A 20,116-nucleotide genomic window follows, 5' to 3' on the forward strand; every position below is an offset into this window, starting at 1 on the left:
CTGCACACTAACCATCTCCTCTCCCAGGGTAAGACTGGGGTGGCACAGAGGGCATGGAGCATGCCCCACACCCTCCCTGAAACTAGCTTTGGAGAAATGTGTGGTAGGGGGTGGGTACTGATGATCCAGTAGAAACGTGAGGAGATGGGAAACGCCCGCTTGACACGCCCCCACCCTAACCCCTTCCGGTCCCCAAGTCTCATGCAGACGGTACAGGAGGCTGAGGCTACCATCATGTGTGTGACAGCAGTTGCCATTGCTGGGCCTGGGCGTCTGCCTTGACACTTGCTGGTCACCAGCTGGGGCAGGTTTTGTCTCCAGGCAGAGGCCGCTGACAGAGTGCTGGATGAAAGAGCCTTTCCTTCTCCATTTCTGGGTGGAAAGGAGGAGGGGAAAGGAAGAAGAAAAGGATTACAAGCAGGCAACATACGAGCTTACCCAGCATACACAAGGCTGCATGCTCCCAAGCCCAACATTCATCTCATGTGCACATACATAGTGCTGCATAGACCTGGGACACACCCTGATTAGTTTATTTATTTACTTATTGTATGTATGTGTGTGTGTGTGTGTGTGTGTGTGTGTGTGACTGTATGCATAGGTCTACTTCCCGCACAGGTTTGTGAGCGTGTGCATTCACAGAGGCCAGAGGTTTGACGGCAGTTGTCTCTCTCCATCACTCTATCTGATTTTTTTGGTACAGGGTCTCTCACTGAGTGTGAAGCTCATCGGTTCAGCTAGACTGGCTGATCAGCAAGCTCCTGGAATCGCCCTAGGTCCTCCTCCCCAGTGCTGAGATTACAGGCTGAACCTGGCCTCCTATGTGGGTGCGGGGGATCCAGACTGAGTCCTCGTGATTATACAGCGAGCACGTTAGTCACTGTGCTGTGTCGTCTCCCCAGCCCTTACCACCCCCCATCTGAAGCAGACAGTGTCCCTCTCTGGGGCACTCACTTCTGTAGTATGGCACAAAGTTACTGCATAGATCAAAGGAAAGCAACACTGACCATGGGCTGTGTCCACCCAGAGTTGTGTTTTATTTAGCTTGCATGGTGTTATTTAAAATCCTATTTAGCCATCACATAAAAATCTACATTTCTAGCCGGGCAGTGGTGGCGCAGGCCTTTAATCCCAACACGCAAAAGGCGAGAGACAGGCAGGATCTCTGTGAGTTCGAGGCCAGCCTGGTCTACAAGAGCTAGTTCCAAGACAGGCTTCCAAAAGCTGTCTCAGAAAAATCACCAAATCACCCCTCCCCCGCCCAATCTGGATTTCCCATTTCTCTTTGGAGACAAGGCCCCAGGGCTCCGTTTCTATCAGTTAGCTGAGCTGGGGCTCTCCCTGATATCTCTCTGGCTCTCCAGAGTCCCAACCTGGTCTTGACTTTTCTACCCTAGCAGTTTTCCTACCAGTTCCCTGCAGGCGCCTAGTGAATGAGCCCTGGTCCAGGCGAACCTCTTCTCCAATGGGAGAAAAGGCTTTAAGTCTTCCTTGCAAGCCTACATGCCTGGCCTGGCCTATAATCGTGAGTCCTAGCACCTACACCTCAAGTGGGATGCAGCCACCGCCTTTGCAGTCACAGCGCGGGCAATGGGTAGGCCAGGAGACTTGGGTCCTCCTATGGTAGAGTCACAAAGGGGATCCTTGCATTCCTTCTCCCAAGTTTGACAAGGTGAGGGGAGGAAGTTGTTCCCATAGGACATTTCAGAAGATGAAGCTGAGAGGGATGGGTGTTATCCGGGGTATGGAGAAAGGATGAGAGGCCCAGGCTTCAAGGTTTGGAGGAGGACTGCATGGCAACAGACGTTTTGCTTCTTGCCTTCTTTCCTTCCGTGCAGCCAGAGCCCTTTCTTTATCTCCACCTTATCTTCCTAGGAGGCGGCAGGGCTCAGGACCATGAGGCTGGAGCCCACAGTGAGACAGTCTGTGTGCTCACTGGGCAGCTAGGGGACAGAGATGAGCCGCATCATCTTATCTCGGAGATGGGATGGTGTTATTTACATTAGCTTTTGCATGTACACCTGATTTCCAGCTTCCTCGGATACTTGACTGCCCTGACCAGCCTCTCACATTTAACCCCACTGGCCAAACCTCCAACAATGTCAAGCTGGGAACACTATGGTCTCTTTTCTTCTGGGAGGGAGGGGGCTCCCCTGGCCTGTGGGGCTCTCAGGCTTAGTGCCACCTTGGTACCTAGGTCTCATAATATGGTGGTTTTTCCTTTCATCTCTTTTACCAGGTTCCATGAGAGCCAGACTGTGCTCTTCCTTCTTCCCTTTGTGTACATGAATCGTACATTCCTGGCATGGTGAAGTGATGAGCAAAGTGAATTATTCATGGGTAGGATTCTTACTCTTCCACCCAGCCTTCCCCACCAATTCTCCCCAGCCACTCGCGGATTCCGGCACTCTCCGGGCCCCCCATTTGCAGATTCCTCGGCAGTGCAGAAGCCCATTTACTGTATGAGTGAGGAACCTAGGGAACGGCTGAACTGGAACTCTGACTCCACTGCATCTTGTCTGACTCTCAGGAGCCTCAAGACACGTGAAGCCCACCGGCCTTGGTTGGAATCACAGTCAGTTTGGGACCTGGAAGGAAAGCCCAGAATCCAGAATGTACTGACAGGGGGAGAGCTGTTCCTTGGTCCTCCGTGGTGGTGAGAGGCAGGACACCCAGAGTGCTGGGGAAGGAGGGGCTGGTGGGGCTTTCAGAACACAGTGTCTGCAAGTTTGTGTACATATGGGTCCTGGGATCAAACTCAGGTGTCAGGATCAGCGCAAGCGTCTCTAAAGCCCACAAAGCGCTTTATAGAGAAGCACTTGAGTGGGGCTGCCTGGGAAGACACCAAGAAGCTCTGACCTTAATGCAGAAAAAGGCGTTCGTTGGCACAAGGCTTTCCCCTCATAGATGGGATGAGGCTCCAGCTGATGGGCAGACTGCACCCAGCCCCACCGCAGGAGAGGGCAGAAGCTGGGCTGCATCTTGTAGGCTGAAAAGCTAGCTAAAGTGGCTGGCCAGTCCGGCAAGCAGGCTATAGAGCGCTTCCTCCCCTTGCCTCTCCCACCCTGACTCTCATCCATAAAGGCTAGAAGGAGAGAAACCTGGCTGCTTTTCCAAAAATAGAATAGCAAATTTCCACCATCCCTAAAGAAAGAATTGACCCAGGCAAACAGAAGAGGCATCGGAGGAAAGCCTGCAGGCTCAGTTTGAGATCTAGGCTGGTTACCAGCGGGTGGGCAAGTTCTGGCTCCCCTCTGGGGGGCTCAGGATCACACTGACCTGGGTTTAAATCCTAGCTGGGTCCCCCCTTTCCCAGCTGTGGGAGCTGCTAACCTGTGTCTAGGGAGCCTGGGCTCACTCACTGCCCAGTAGGGCTAGCTGAGAATGCCTTACCAAGTGGCTAGATGAGAACACACGATGACCGTGAGTGTCAAACATCCAGCCCACTCCGGGAGTCAGAGCTAGCTTTATTTGAGCATTGTGGTTGTCTGTCAAGGGCTGGGCAAGCAGCATTAACAAGACAAATTGCTCCTAGCCCTTCAGACCTGGCAGGACTGATCTTAAACAAACGCTTAGCTTCGGCGTCTGCTCATGAATGAAATGATACAGTGGCCTGAGAGATGCGGTGGGCGGGGGTGCTCCTCGTATCTTCCTTCTAGAGGGTTTATCCGAGAGTACACCCCTCAAGTGGGGACTCCCTGCTCAGTGTCTCTTGGGGCTCTTGGCCATTTGTGCCTGGCGGTGGAGGCTTACCTGCTTGCTTTCTTTAGGGTTACACTCTTGCAGTATTACTGGGAAACCCAGGGGAAGACATTAAGGTGGAGGTAGCAGCCAGGCAGTTCCCTTTGCTCTGATGAGGTGGTCGCTGAACAGCCATGCCGCAAGACAAAGGACAGCTCTGGATGGACAGATATGGGTAGACAAGTGGTTAGGCAAAGAGACTGGGGGACTTTATCAAGCTTTTTATGAATAGCTGTAGAAATTAAAGGAGAGTATTCATTATACAGTTTCAATCTTTGCTTCTTGTTTGAAAATGTTCATAATCAATATGAAGATGAGGAAGCTCACTCAGCTGGAACTAGCCAGAGGGCAGTCAAGGAGGCTCTGAGGAATGCTGGAGATAGGGAGGAATGAAGGGACACAGGACCCGGCCAGGCCCACATGGGGTCCCCACAACCTGTTCTAGGCTGATGTGGGTGTGGGCGCTCATGCATTTTCTACACCACAAAATTCCAGAGACCCACAGCCCATCATACGCATCCAAGCTGCACTCCAGCATAGAACCAGGCAGCATTTCTTCCTTTAGAAGAGGAAGTAAGGACCCAGGGCTGGAAGGGATGGGCATGCGGCAGGAGCAGAGTGTGGTGCACACAGAACAGCATGAGCAGAGAGACACCCTAACTCTACTCTGGCCAGGGTTCTTGGCTCCTGCCTGCACTTAGCCCTACTCAAGAGCCCTAGGCAGCTCACCTGGGCTGGTGGGGGCTCTTGGCAGACCCTCTGCAGATCCCCATATCCCAGCATGGAGGTCACCAGCTGTGTTCTGGCCCTGGGATTCTAAGCAGTTGACTCCTTGCTTAATGACACCAGGGAGGACTTCCTTTGCTGGGATCCTGAGGAGAAAGGCAGGGTCAGGCTCTTCTCGGCTCACACTAGCTTACCACTCTTTCCCTCCAGAGGGCAGCACACAGACACGGAGGTCTCTGTGACTGTCAGGACTGGTTGAGGGGGGAGAGAGTGGTGGGAGGATGGGGGTGGGGATGGTTGGACGGTGAGCAAGATTGGAAAAAGAAGGAGCAACTTCAGCTGTAATAGGTCCTTATGGGAGTCCCAGGGACTCCCTTAGAAGCCATGTCTGAGACACAGGGGATCCCGAGAGGACACTCAGGGCCTGACTCATAGCTGATACCTGGGAATCTAAAGGTGACATCAACATCCAACCTCAAAATAACAGGGAAAGAATGATTTTGGAGCAAGCTAACTGAAAATGCCTAAACATGCACCTATTTCAGTCTCACTATAATTAAATGATGCGTGTTAGAGAGGAATCACTATTTGTGTCTCACATATTTGGGTGTGAGTATGTGTATGTGTGTTTTAAATAATGCCTCATGTTGGTGACGCCTGTGAGGCTGTGATCGTGTCCTACTCCACCAGCTGAGGGCATAAATTAGTTTTCAAGTTTGGGAGGACAAGTGTGGAATTGAGCATCAAAGTCCTTAAATGTGTATGTCTTTGACCTAAGAATACAGTTTAAGAAATTTATCCCAGGCCGGGCGGTGGTGGCGCACGCCTTTAAATCCCAGCACTCGGGGAGGCAGAGGCATGCGGATCTCTGAGTGTTCGAGGCCCAGCCTGGTCTACAAGAGCTAGCTCCAGGACAGGCTCTAGAAACTACAAGGGAAACCCTGTCTCGAAAACAAAAACAAAAACAAAACAAAAAAAAAGAAATTTATCCCATTGTGTGGGTGGGGGGGGGGGATGTTGGGTAGAGAGATGGCTCAGCAGGCATTAGAGCACTGGCTGCTCTTCCAGAGGAGCTCTGAGTTCAATTCCCAGCACCCACATGGCAGTTCACAATTGTCTGTGACTCCAGTACCCAGGGATCTGGCATCCTCACACAGACATACATACAGGCAAAATACCAATGCCACATGAAATAAAAATAAATTATTAAAAAAGAAGAACCCTGCTCTTTAAAAAAAAAAAGAAGAGTCAGGCGGGTGGGTGCATGCCTTTAATCTCAGCACTGGGGAGGCAGAGGCAGGTGGATCTCTGTGAGTTTGAGGCCAGCCTGGTCTACAAGAGCTAGTTCCAGGACAGGCATCAAAGCTACAGAAAAACCCTGTCTCAAAAAAAAGAAAGAAGGAGAAGGAGGAGGAGGAGGAGGAAGAGGAAGAGGAGGAGGAGGAGAAGGAGGAAGAAGAGGAGGAGGAAGAGGAGGAAGAGGAGGAGGAGGAGGAGGAGGAAGAGGAGGGAAGGAGAGGAAGAGGAGGAGGAAAGAGGAGGAGGAAGAGGGGAGGAGGAGAAGAGGAGGGAAGGAGGAGGAAGAGGAGGAGCAGGAGGAGGAGGAAGGAAGAGGAGGAGGAGGAGGAAGAAGAAGAGGAAGAGGAGGAGGAGGAGGAGGAGGAGGAGGAGGAGAAGAAGAAGAAGAAGAAGAAGAAGAAGAAGAAGAAGAAGAAGAAGAAGAAGAAGAAGAAGAAGAAGAAGAAGAAGAAGAAGAAGAAGAAGAAGCAGCAGCAGCAGCAGCAGCAGCAGCAGCAGCAGCCACGGGAGTAAGCTCGGTTGTCCAAATATCTTTGTATGATGCTGAATTGCTGGATGTTCTGGTTATCCAACAGCTGGGATGGGCTAGCTACATCCATAGGATAGAAACCTTGCACCCATTCCAAACGAGCTGCGAAAGAAAGCATGGAAATGCTTGTTCCACTCTGCTGCTGAGGCAGGCTTCAAGCTATCACATTATTAAGACATCTCATGGTGCCTAGGGAATGCATGTACACACGTACACACACTGATAACTCTGGCTAGCAAACCTAGGGAGGCTGCCATCTCCAGCCAACCTGCTGTGGAAGGCCCGTGAATTATGCATTCCATTACAAAGCATCAGGGAACCAGGAGTGCTTAGAATCTGACCCCAGGCCTGATGCTTCACTGCTCCTTAGTACCTCTGTCCAGAGAGAGCCTGGACCTGGGAGGGGACATGGCTGCCACTCCTTGATGTGGAAACCCTTGCAGTATCTCAGCCAAAGCAGGTCCTTCCCAGACTGTCTCAAGAGCCTATGAACCTCAGAAAATGTTTTATTCTTGGGGAGGCCTTGGAGAAGCTCCCTCCACTCCACCTCATGCTCCCTGGACTCCCCTCAGAACCAGAGTTCTAGCTGGCCAAGATGGCAGTGGTCCTCATCTTCCGCACCCTGCCTGCCACAGCAAGTCAGTCTGTCCTGTTTATGGGGTGGTGCCCTGTGCCTCCTCAGTGGACTCTCTCTAAGCAAGGCCGCCATTAGATCTTACAATGCCTTCGTAAGAAATAGGCAAGTAGCGGCCTCTTCTCAAGGTCGCCTTGCTTCTGCCTCCTAGGGAAGTTGTCACACGCATGCTATTTTGGTTAGGACGCTTCCCGCCATCTGCTAGAGTTATTGTAATGCGGTCTACAATGGCCGCTACGTGACTAGCACCCTTCTAAAGGCGTGATTCAGTAGCACTGCTGTTCCAGAACGTCCTAATAAAAGCAGTGAATTAGCAGCCACTGAGGCTGGCTGAAGCCAGACCTGGACACAAAGCAGAGCTGTGGTGGGACTGAGGCAGGCCTGGCAATGTGGAAGCTCGGTTTGTCCCTTCTCAGACTCTGGTGATCACCGAGACACACAGCAATCTAAGGATCCTCGGTATGGAGGGGCATTGCCAGCATCAACCCGTTGACCCCTCAGCCTTTGACCTGGAGCTGAAGTCAGCTAGACAGGAGAGGGACCACGGAACCAACACTGGGGGGAATAGTCTCTATTTAACATGTACACTTAAAATGTTGCTCTGTCCTGGGATGGATCCAGGTTGTGGGGTATTAGAGCGACTTCTTTCCTCTGGGGTGGGGGTCTGGGGTGTGGAGGGGAAGGACCATTTCCATCTCCCCAATATTCCTCCCCACAGTCTCCTCAGCTCCCTGCTGGCCATCCAAATGTAGGAACCTCGACAGTGGGTGAACACCTCTACTCTCTCTTCCTCTGTGTCTCAGAAGTCCAACACGAATGAGCATGCGCCCCCGCACTCAGGGATGATCCCTTGCTGCATTCTCAAGAGTCAGTGTTCCCCACTTCTTCAGCCAGGGGCAAAGTGACTGAGGGCCTGCCAGCTTGTTTCCAAAGAGGCTGGTGTAGCTTGGATTGTTGTCTGGAATTCTTAGAAATTTCGGGCAATCGGTTTGGGCTTAGTAAGCTTTCCAGGCAGACTGTATCTGGCACTTTGAGTTTGTATCATCTGGGTTCACCATCTAGCTATTTTTCCAGGACTTGGCTGCACCTAACAGAGGGAACTTTCCAGGCAAGTAACTGTTGCCCTCGGAGAACAGAAGGTCCCTTCCCCTCCTTGCAGAACTTGTCGGCAGTGAGGGGCAGTGCCCCAGAAAGCCAAGACAACATTATGAGAGAAAGGGAGCAACAGAGGATGAACAGCCCCCCAGGGAACTGTTCTAGAAGGAGGGGGCTAACTCAGACACTTCCCAGTCTCGCCCCACTGAATTTATTTTGTTCTACAGAGTTCCTTTGAAAAGCCGATTACCCAGTGTCTGTTTTGTGATAGGCAGTATACTAGAGGAACTCCACAGCCAAACTGAGGTGGCATCAACTTTAACGAGGTAGGAGTGTGTGTGTGACATGCTGATGTAGGCCCCGAAGGAGAGCCAGGGAGGGATGTGCCACTCAATTTAGTGTTCAGACAAAGTGTCCCCAAGGAGGGTACGAATGTGTCAAAATCTAAAGAGGGAGAGGAAATGAACCGTGTGACCAAGACACCAAAAAGAATTTAGAGTCGGGAAGAAGGGACCTGGGTGACTCATGCCCTGTTACAGTCTGGCCCCTGTCCTAGCTCCCTCAGCTCCCTCAGAGCCCACACAGCCACAATCCTCATTTGCATTTTGCTTCCCTCCTTGCTACAAACAAAAGCTTCCCTGTGTTGTCTTCAGTCTCTGTGATTACATACAAATGGATGCATAAATATTTGTTTAAATGGATGGATCAGTGATCCACTGGGCCGGCCCTTAAGTGTTAGCTGCATCTCATTTTCCCCCAGCAGACTGGCTTGCAGGGGTCTGTGGTCAAACAGCTCTTGTGCTCTGACGAACTTTATCTCCTTGGGATGAGCTTCAGCAAGAGAGAGACTGGGGTTCAGAGGTGACGAAAGCAGCCTGGCCCTCGGCTGCATAATGCAGTGTTGTTTCTTAGGGAGAACAATATCCATTTCTAGTCCGGGAGCCAGGCTGGTAAAAATGCAACCCTATCACGCCTGACTGATAGCTCGTGGCAATGCCTCCTCTGTTCCCTCAGAAGCCTTCGAGGGAAGATGAACACTGGCAACGGAAAGATGCAGACTCAGGGCAATCGCGGGTCACTGGGCCCCAGCCCCTGGAAGGGGGCTGCACTCACGTGAGCTCGGGGTAGACATTCTCCAGATACCAGCGGAAGGACTTGCAGTCCATCTTCTTCCTCTGCTCGATCCGTGTGGCCTACGCTGAAGGGAAAGACAAAGGCGGGGAAGGGCCCGAGATGTGGGGGAGGAAGGCCCCACGGGACCCCCAGAGGAGACTAGTCCCCACTTCCCATATATCTCAGGCTATGAACATTCAGTTCTCCTGTATCCCATGCCCTCTTTTAATTCCCACCTGAGTTCACAGGGGCCACACAGCCCTCTGCCTCTTACTCCTAGAGGCTCCTGTTAGCAAGTACAAACTGTCCTCTTTTTGTTTTTCTTTTTTGCAGAGGGCAGAGGATTTCATCAACTCCTAGTTTAGGAGACAGGGTCTAATGTGAACATCTTTCAGGAGTTGGCAGGTCACGACCTTCTGATGTGCCATTGGGACAAAAGCACTTCAATCTCCTTTGCCTTCTTTAGGTTACACCAACCACAAAAGGCCACTGAGGATTCCAGGGAGCCACCCTCCTGCGAGTAAACAGGGACTCCACTGCTAACCTTGGACTTTTGTGAGGACCCAAAAGGGGATTGCAGAGTGCTTAGCCCAGGGTAGATCCTCACTAAAATGCTAAAAGAAGTAGGGCTTGGCTTGCTCTTTTCTTTTTAAGGAAAGAAGATACATGGGCAGTGGTGGCGCACGCCTTTAATCCCAGCACTTGGGAGGCAGAGACAGGTGAGTTCGGGGCTAGCCTGGTTTTCAGAGCCAGTTCCAGGACAGGCTCCGAAGCTACACAGAGAAACCCTGTCTCAAAAAACCAAAAAGGAAGGAAGGCAGTGAGGAAGAAAGAAGCAAGCTAGATAGAAATAGAGGAGGGGGCGATTCGTTTGCAGTTGCTCATGAGCCATGCTTCCAAGCTTTCTGTTCTGATGACAGCATTAACAAGGAGGTCAGCACATCTTACATCCCACAGATACACAGGCTGAGGACACACGGGTGGGTGTACACCCGTACACAATGAAAGGAGCTTCATAAAACAATACTAACTGTAGATTGCAATCACGTCTGATTTTCCTAGTTGTTCAGCCCTAAACTCATTCATGGTGTCTTTCACCCCCTGTTTTTTAACAATTGCTGATTGATGATTCCACTAACTTGATTTCCTAAGTCCACCTGCAGTTAGTTTTGAAATGCTTTTAACTAGGACAATGGTCATTGACAGGCACGGCAGGAAAGTAAGCTGGACAGATCTCAGGTTTGGATGGGTGGGAGGGCAAACCTGCACTGTCCTTGGAACGGCAGACAACCAGGTCATAAGCTACCTCAGCTTCTGCTCTTCCTGGAGGCAGCTCTGGATGGGGCTATGCTTTAACCTTCATGGAAGGAAACTTCTCATCTGTCCTCTATGAAGTTTGAGGCCTAGGGTCTTGGGACCAGTTTTGTCCGTTGGCCCGCACCCATCCCTCCCAGAGCCCAGAGAACCCAGAGGAGCAGAAACTGGTTCCTAGGGAGGACAGTCCAGTGTAGGCTGTTCAGTGTGCACCTACTTATATTTTCTGGGGCTCTAAGAACATGAGTGGAGGGAGGCAAACGGGATGTGGAGGGACCCACCTGCCAAAAGGCCTTCCCTACGGCGGAGGGCCGGGCCTCATAGTAATACTGCTTGTATTCATCCATCCAGACCTCTGCAGTACGTTTTGTGTTCCTACAAGCAGGGAAAGGAGAACCAAGTTACCAGAGCTGGGAGGAGTGGAGGGAGGTTCTTAGTTTCTAAATGTGGTGTTGGGGGCCAAACCCACAGCCTCTTGTCGGCTAGGCAGGCACTCCACCCCCTAGCTGTAACCGTAGGCCTCTTTTACTTTCGTTGAGATATGATCTCAATTAGCTACCTAGGCTGGTCTTGAAATCAATCTGTACTGCACTTGGCAAGGCCTTGAAACTTGAGGGTAGCTGTGACCACAGGCCAGTACTATCAGGCATGACTGCTTATCGATTAACAAGATACGCATAAGAGCTCACCAACACCAGCCGAATGGGAAGGAACAAGCATAGGACCAAACTAGTCCCTCTGAATGTGGCTGACAGTTGCATGGCTGGGGCAGACTGTGGAGCCACTGACAGTGGCACCAGGATTTATCCCTACTGCTTGTACTGGCTTTTTGGGAACCTATTCTCTTTGGATGGATACCTTGCTCAGCCTAGATATAGTAGGGAGGGCCTTGAACCTCCACCAAAACAATGTGCCTTCTTACCTTCTCTGAGGAGTAGATGGGGAGTGGGGGGGGGTATATGGAGGGGATGGGAGGAGTGGGAACTTGGATTGGTACGTATAATGAAAAAAGATAGTTTTCTTTCTTTCTTTCTTTCTTTCTTTCTTTCTTTCTTTCTTTCTTTCTTTTTCTTTCTTTCTTTTAAAACATACACATAAGAAAAAGAAGATATGCTCCCTGCAGTAGAACAATGAGAATCCCGGAAGTACAGGCCAACAGCAGCGGCTGGGGTGAAGCAAATCACCCCGCGTGTCTGGAGGGTGATCTGTCAAGACCCGCGACAGGCTTGCTGCTCAAAGCAATCTGTCCTATTGAAAGACTATTACGTGGGCAAAAGGGACACACACAAGAATGGTTGCCTAACAAAACAGCTGGACAGCAAATAAATGCTCTTCAGTAGGAAAAATATTTCTATACAATGGAAAGTGACATAGCCCTGAAAAAATGCCATGGCTACTAATACCGAGGAGGAAGAACGGCCGTGGTATAGTGCCTGAGAGCCAGGCCGCTGGAAGAGAGCACGGCATCAACCTGCTAACACAAACCTATAGAGGGCGTGTACAAGCTGCACACGAGAATGTATCTAACATTCTGACACCACAGAGCAGCAACCTCCTAAGAGCACACAGTTCTATTTAAAGGCTTTAATGCTAAGTTTACCAGGAGTTGCTTTTGAAGAGATGAGTGGGCAAATAGGAAAGATAAGGAGTGGCGATGACTTTCACTTTCTTCTTGAATACTATAGTTATCAAAAATATGATACAGAAATATCATCTGCATATAGAAGTTGGTGTTGGTCCCGCCTGAGTGTTTGCAGTAAATCTATATGAATTTGACTAAAAAAAATAGAATGTAAGGGGCTATAGGCGGGTAGCTTGTTGCTCTTATAGAGGGTTCAGTTCCCAGTACCACACTGATGGCTCATAACTATCTGTAACTCTATTTTCAGGGGATCTGGCATCTTCTTCTGGTCTTCAAGCACTAGGAATGAATGTGCTACCCACACCTACATTTGGGCAAAAACACCTCATACAAAATATAAATTGGTATGAGATGCCATTTATAAATAAATGGGGTGGATGCCAGGCGGTGGTAACACATGTATTTAATCCCAATACTCAGGAGGCAGAGGCAGGAGGATCTTTGTGAGTTTGAAGTTAGCCTGGTCTATAGAGTGAGCTCCAGGACAGCCAAGGCTACACAAAGAAACCCTGTCTCAAAATGCCCCCACAAAAGGGGGGGTGAGAGAAGTCGAACAAAACTTTAGATTATTAATTAATCAGATGTGGAAATCATCGCTCCCGTGCAAACCAGCATGCTAGATGGGGGAGGCCGAGGGTAGAAAACACGTTCCTTACGAGGAGGATGTATACTCAGAACAGTTCCTCCTCCTCCTAACTCCTACATCATGACATGGGTCATGGGATGGTCTTCCAGGATACTGTTCACTCTCTTGTGAGACCAAGTGTTACTCTGTGGCTGGGAACATGGTCCAGATCCCGGGTGAAGTTATTGTGGGGGCCACTGGAAACCATGACCAACAATGGAGTTTCAGTGGGGACCACATATATGGGTCACTTGACCATTTGTCCAAGACTCTCTGACAAAGGGAATCAAGACAAGAAAGATCAAGGGGCCATGATCCAATTTCATCCTCTACCCTCAGAAATATCCAAAATGTCAAGGCTGGGGCAGCAAGTGGAGAAACTAAGGCCTGCTTAGTTTGGACAGGTGGACATTCCAAAGGCACATAGAACATGAATAACTAGTTGGGGGGGGTGTCTACAGTGAGGGGACCCCATATTTCCTCCAGGGTGTTTCCCATTTGGACCTACCTGATATACGTGAGGCATTGCCTCGGGAAAGTTGTAGGGGTGCCGCTTTCTGAAGACATTGCCCACGCGGCTTGCAGGGTACAATCTCCAAGCTGCCACGCACATCCATACCTGAAGGAGAGTTCTGCAGGAGATGACAGTGTCAGAAGGACCCCTCAGGTGATGGTGGAAGGAGAGAAGGGATGGGTTTCTTTCTCTGGCATCTCCTTGAATGTATATGCTGAGATTGTGAGCTCTTATTGCAAGATAAAATGGGGCGGTTGCACTCCTTTACACGTTCAAGTCATGTAGCATACATGCAGGTGCATAAACATGACACAGACAGACAGACAGACCAGACAGACAGACACACACCACCCTGTGCCTGAACCCCAGGAGAGCAGTGGAGAAAGCTTTGAAGTAGCATAGAGGAGAAATGCTCTGAATGGCAGCATTGTTTCTAGCCCATGACTACAGCTCCAGCCAGACATGAGTTAGGAAGACCTTGCTTGCTGGCTGACCAGATCTGAGCACCTTTGAGGGCCACAAACGGAACTTCAGGCTGCTCTAGATGTACCAGGCTGGCCCAGGCCCGCCTCTAGGCTCAGGGAGTCTGCACCAAGCTATTCCTGACCTTCCTGAGCTGCAATCCTTCTAAGGTAGTGGTAGAGTTGTAAGTCTGAAGTGGCTAAGGTCCCCACTGGTTGTCAAAGAGATGCAGGAAGGGGGCCATTCTGCTTCCCAGAGGGACTTTCACTTCTGTTATCTACTTACCAATCTTTTTTTTCACCCTTCCTGACTGAGTCTTTTAGTCTCACTTCTGGCTCCCTACTTTCTTTATATTAATTCTCCAGGTGGATATTCTGTGGTGCTAAAATATCTCTTTCCTTGCACAGAAAATCCACAACTTTCAAAAAAAAAAAAAAAGAGAGAGGCTAGAGAGATTGCTCAGTGGTCACTGCTCTTCAGAGGACCTGAGCTCAGTTCCCAGCACCCACATCAGGTGGATCATAGCTGCCTGTAACTTCCAGAAGATCTGATGTCCTCTTCTAGACTGTTGGCACTTCCCTTACCACCCCCACACACTAAATAAAATAAAATACTTAAAAAGAGAGAGAGAACGAGACATTGATCCCAGGCATGGTAATTGCATGCCATTAATCCCCAGCACTCAGGAGGCAGAGGCAGGTGGATCTCTGTGCGTTCGAGGCCAGCCTGGTCTATAGAGTGAGCTCCAGGTCAGCCAGGGCTACACAGAGAAACCTCGTCTCATAAAACCAAAGAGAATGAAAGTTTTTAGATCCAGTGTGAAGCTCTACAACTTCAGAATGGCTGTTTTAACGTCATAGAAAGCTCAGTTGAGAGGTACAGATGTTGGGGTTAACGTTCCCAGAAGTTCATGGAGAGGTACAGATGTTGGGCCCTAACATCACAGAAGTTCATGGAAAGGTTACAGATGTTGGGTCTAACGTCACAGAAGTTTCATGGAGAGGTACAGATGTTGGGTCTGCTAATCTTGATGTGTATGTTCTGTGTGCAAGTCCTTTACAATAAAGTTTAATGGGGAGTTATGTTGTGGTCCCTGGACAGGCCTGGGGCTCTCACTGGCACAGTGAGATGGCACAGATGCTTGGGCCCCTCCCATGGACCTGTGCTGGCTATGGTAATGGATTTCCTTAGGTCTGCCCATAAACTGCCATGCACCCATCCCCTTCCCCAACCAGAAATTTGCAGCTGGCCTCAGGGGCTGAGGTTTAGAACTGGGGATAGATGGACTTACTTTGTTTATGTTAGCGAGGACACCTTGTCTCACTCAACCATATTGTCTGTACTTGTTACAGATTATTATATCTACAATGGCAATGACAAGCATCAGTAACTATCATCCATTTACTGAGCACTTAGTGTGTCTCATGATGTAAATGTCAGATTCTCACAGTAATCCAGAAGTCCAGACTATTATCTATCTTTTCTTCATTCTCCTCATCCTTTCTCCTTTCCCTTCCTGCATCCTTCCTTTCTTCCTTTTGTGCGATAAGGTCTTCTATATATCCCTGGCTAATCCGGTACTCTCCATGCAGCCTGTAGTCCAGACTGGCTTTAAACTCTCAGCAATTCTCCTGCTTCAATGCAAATACTTGGGTTACTGTGTGTACCACTTTTCCTTGTTTTATTTGAGATGGGGTTTATGTTGCTCAAGCTGGTCTTGAACTCCTGGACTCAAGAGGCCCTCCTGCCTCACCCTCCCCAGTGCTGAGACAGAAGTACACATCCCTGAACCCAGCTCTGTTTTTTTCTTTTTTTTTAAAGCCTCTCCAAGGTCACTGGATCACTAAACTGCAACATTGCAATATAAAGGCCACACTCTGTCAAGCAAGCCACACATTGTTTTCTTTTTCTCTCTGGCTTGTATGTGTGTGTGGCATGCATACGTTTGCACCTGTGTGGGCACAGTGGTATAGGTGTCTGTGTGTGGGCACGTGTGGGACACGCATGTAGACACGTGTGCATAGGGCCAGTGGTTGAGCTCAGCAGTCTTCCTCCATGCTCTCTAACTTACTCACTAAGGCAGGGCTTCTCACTGATACCAGGGCTACCCAGCTTGCTCCAGGGATTCCACCTCCACCTTTCAAGGACTGAAAGAAATTGCATGCGGGCCACTATACCCACTCGGTATTTATGTAGGCTTTGGGGATTTGAACTCTGGTCCTCAAAGATGCATGGCAAGCACTTTGAACACTCCGTAGCACTCAAGTGAAGTTCTTTAGTTCCTTCGGCAAATGTTAACTGAGCATCTTCCATGTGTCATGTACTGTTCTAGAATCTCTTATGTGTATGTGTGCACACACTCACATGCTTACGCATGTGCATATGTGGGGAGCAAAGCTCCTGAAAGCAGGAAACAAAAATGACATGTAAACAAGAGCGTGTGACAAACAGGTAGCACATGGGAGAGTGACAAGGGCAAGGGAGCCAGGTGGGGCTGAGAGGGACAGTGGAGTTGGGGTGGGCACTCAACATTTTTAATTACGATTGCTCAAGAATTTTCCTTTCCTTATTTTATTTTGTAGGTGTGTGGGTGTTTTGCTTGCATGTATGTCTGTGTACCAGATGCATGCCTGATGCTCGGAGAAACCAGAAGATAGTGCTAGATCCCCTGGAACGGGGGTTACAGACAGTTGTGAGCTGCCATCTATGCTGGGAATCGAACCTGGGTCCTCTGGAAGAGCAGTCAGTGCTCCTAACCATTGAGTCATCTCTCCGGGCCCTGATTTGAGAAATTTTCAACACTAGAGGGGACACTAGAGGGGAGATCTGAAATAAGCAGTGCAACTCTCAGGGGAAGAATTTTACAGAAGCCCAAAGCCCAGAGGAACAGACATGGCCTGTGAATTCAGGGTAACAAAGGCCAGTTGAGCGAGGCAGGGCCTGAGAAGAGGGAGGTGAAGGTGGAGTTCGTGCTTGGGTTTCCAGGAAGAGCCTAGGGGCCAGCAGGAGGCCTCTGGGTGTCTTGTGAAGGACATGGGAATCCCTGCAAAGTTTGAGCAGAGGAAGAAACCCTAGGATAACTTCCACGGTTTTTGGATCTGCCAGCTCCATTGCAGGTGGCCTCTGAGCTCCTGCCTCTAGGACACAGGAGCATGACTCAGTTTGGGTGCCTTCTAAGAGAAAAAAAAATTAAAAATCCAAAGCCATCAGAGATAGAAGTCTTGGGACTCAAAACTGGCCCGGCGGCTGACCCTCTGAGGGCCGCAGCCAGCCTAGACACTTCTTTGAATTTCTTCTGAGGAACAGAACCCTGGCCAGAACCTTGCCTCAGCTCTGCCTTTCAAGTTCCCCAGGCGGGGAGCCCTTGCCTTAGGCAGAGTTTGAAGTGAGCTGTTTGATCATTCACAGGTTTCTCTGTCAGTTCCCAGTCTGAAGAAACAGAGAAAGGAAGGGAGGGAGAAATGTCTGCCTGCGGGAAGGCTGGGTCTTTTCCAGTCTGTCAGGCCTGCCATGGCTTCACAGCAATACTGTCTTGCCAAAGCTGCCTTCAGGCAGAGACGGGTTACAAAGCAGGTCACTAGGACTCCAAACACATGAAATGTGTGAGGATACAAGGGTCACTGTGCCCCGGGTCACAGAAGTTATTCCTGTTGAGAGCTGCCTGTCCACATTGAGGATAATCTGAGAGGAGAAAATCCTGAGCCTATTTCCACTTAGTTCCTCAGCCCCTCTGCACCTGTTTCCCTGGTGAAGCAAGAGAGGACAAGGCCCGCTTCCTAACATCTCACACAGGCCTTGCGAGTACCTCCCAACCCACAGCTCTGCTGTGGACACCCGTGACATGTGGCAGCACGATTACTTGTGACCTAGTGTCACTGGGGTGATAGAGCACCAGCCCCACCCACCACTCCAGAAACCTGGTCAGGTGAGAAAGGAGACTATGAGAGGAGCTTCCAGAGCAGGGCCACAGAACTACCCTTGCTCCTGAGGACCCTCGGGTAGCTCTCTGCCCAGCCTGGGTTCTCTGTTTAGGAGGCTCCTGTTTAGACTGAACAAGCCTAAGTACTTCCTGCCCTGGATGTCCAGGTTCAGCCAGCAGGAGGCAGCAGCAGATAAAGATTGGTGAGGGATCACACACACACACACACACACGCACACACACACACACACACACACACACACACACACACACGCAAGAAACCCCTCCACCCCCACACCACCACCCACACTGCCTGTCACGGGTGCTTCCTTCCTCAACTCTCACATCTGCAAGTGGCTGGCTACGGCTTCCTGTGACCACAGTGCCACCCAGGACTATGCTGGCCAGGCTTGGTGTCTGGCCCACATTGTGTGAGTCCTCGGTGAACACCCACACAGCAGGGGCCTGCATGTGCACCCTTCTGGGGCCTAACCTAACAAACCCAATCTTGTGCCTGTTTCACTAGCACCCTGGGAAGCAGGGTTTTATTTTTCCCAAGTGAATAAACTGGGGCTCCCAAAGTTGACTGCTTCTCCCAGTGAGCCAGATCACCTGTTCTGGAGTCTGGGCCCCAGACCTCACCATGGCACTCTGAGGCAGCGGGACAAACCACTCCCTCTCTTGTTCTGTTCCATCTCCCTCCTGCTGTTCCAGGCAGCCCAGGAATTCCCTTCCTCAGGGTTGACAGTCTCGCACACAGTAATCACGGCCACAGCTTCAGTCATTACATTCAGAACAAGCTCTGAAGGAAACTGGGTCCCAACGAGGTTTAATTTGCCCAGAATCAAACAGACTGAAGAAGCCAAGCCAAGGCCTGTACCTAGGCCTGCCCTGCTTACGTGTGACCAGCATGCCTTGCTGCATATTCGCTATCCCTTCCGTAGAGAAACAGTCACACAGGTAAGCTGTATCCAGCCAGGCACATGTTCCTACATACATGCCTAGCCATCTGGCCACATGCTCCCCTGAACCTCAATTTCTTTGTCTATTTGAGTGGATCTGTGCCTGTTTTTTAATCAGTAAAATGGGGACAATTACCTCAGAGGGGGTCCTTATGATGGTTAAATGACAAGTGTCACATCTTCAAGACCAGGGCCTCCAATGCAGACTGTGCTCGTCTGAACTATTAGTATTGCTCTTGTGTTTTTTAACAGTAATTATTTATTGACTCACCGAAATTCTCTCCTCCCCAGATGTCCATCTGGGCGTCATATTTTCCCAAGTGATTAAACCAGGACTTGTCAATCACGAAGATTCCTCCAGCTATAACCGGTGTCCTGGATGGGGGTGGGGGGAGGGACAGAGAATGAAGCGCCATCATGAAACCAAGAACCTTTCTTCTGGACCCAACTTCCTACCTGCAAAGTTCCTGGGACAGGAGGCCTGGCCAGCTCTCAGAGCCCTTACAACTATTCCCATGATCTCCTTCCTCTCTGTCCCTACAGTTTGGGTCTGATGGCCCCGACAGAGTCAGCACCTAGACTAGGCACCCTTGGGAGCCCTGGGGATGATACACCCTCCCAAGAGCCTCCCAGGCTCCTGATGCAGGAAGGAGGGGGGCTCTTCAGAGGTCAAGCAGCCTGACCTGATGGGCTTGGTGGGGTCTGTCCGGGTCATCTTCTGCTCCAGTGGGATTTGTTCCCACTTGAAATGCAGACTCCAGTCGAATCCTACGGGCAAAGCAGGGTGAGGGTGGGTTCAGGGAAGAGCCTGTTGAGGGCTCTGAACCTTACCCTCCACCCTCTGTCTCTTTTGGTCAGAGCAGGGTGGTATAAGCTACTGTTCCGTCACTCACATGAAGACCTGTACCTACCTCACATACTGCTGACCTACTGTCCACACAAATACCACAAAGTGTATGATGTGTGCACAGAGATCCACAGTGCTAAAAATGAAGTCTGATGAGATGTCCATATCATATTAAGGTCAGTCGGCGCGGCTCGCCCATAGGTTGGTTTTTTGACTAGAGAATGAATGAAGGTGACAATCCATACAGACATCTAGGGAAAGGGAATTCCAGACGGGGGCAGCAGCAACTGGGTGGTAGTTTGAACAAGAATGAAGTCAGCGGGCTTCTATATCTCTGACTGCTTGGTTCCTAGTTGGAACTGTTTGGTAAAGATTAGGAGGTGTGGCCTTGCTGGAGGAAGTGTTTCACTAGGGGTAGGCTTTGAGGTTTTAAAAGTCCACGCCAGGCCCAGTTAGCTCCGTCTGCCTCTTGTTTGTAGATCAGTTGTTAGCTCTCAGCTACTGCTCTACCGACATACCTGCCTGCTGCCCTGCTTCCCACCATGATGGTTATGGACTCATCCTCTCTAACCATGGGTCTCAAATTAAATGCTTTCTTTTATACATGGCTTTGGTCATGAGCTATTGTCACAGCAATTGAAAAGTAACCAAAGCAAAGTACAAAGGCCCCAAGGTGACTTCTCAGAGGGGAAAC

General features: G+C 50.1%; 1 protein-coding gene across 1 annotated transcript in view; it reads right to left on the reverse strand.

The window, feature by feature from the left end:
- Positions 1-232: 232 nt before the first annotated feature.
- Positions 233-20,116, reverse strand: part of Galnt16 (polypeptide N-acetylgalactosaminyltransferase 16) — an 80,814-nt gene continuing 60,930 nt past the window's right edge. The window contains 14 exon segments of the mRNA XM_038337401.1: positions 233-277; positions 279-302; positions 304-372; positions 3,754-3,801; positions 3,803-3,855; positions 3,858-3,898; positions 4,471-4,514; positions 4,517-4,613; positions 9,138-9,222; positions 10,729-10,826; positions 13,227-13,247; positions 13,249-13,350; positions 18,843-18,950; positions 19,259-19,343. Coding sequence (XP_038193329.1) covers positions 233-277; positions 279-302; positions 304-372; positions 3,754-3,801; positions 3,803-3,855; positions 3,858-3,898; positions 4,471-4,514; positions 4,517-4,613; positions 9,138-9,222; positions 10,729-10,826; positions 13,227-13,247; positions 13,249-13,350; positions 18,843-18,950; positions 19,259-19,343 — 920 coding nt within the window.

The sequence above is a fragment of the Arvicola amphibius genome, chromosome 7 (genome assembly GCF_903992535.2).
Source record: "Arvicola amphibius chromosome 7, mArvAmp1.2, whole genome shotgun sequence".
Taxonomy (NCBI): Eukaryota; Metazoa; Chordata; class Mammalia; order Rodentia; family Cricetidae; genus Arvicola; species Arvicola amphibius.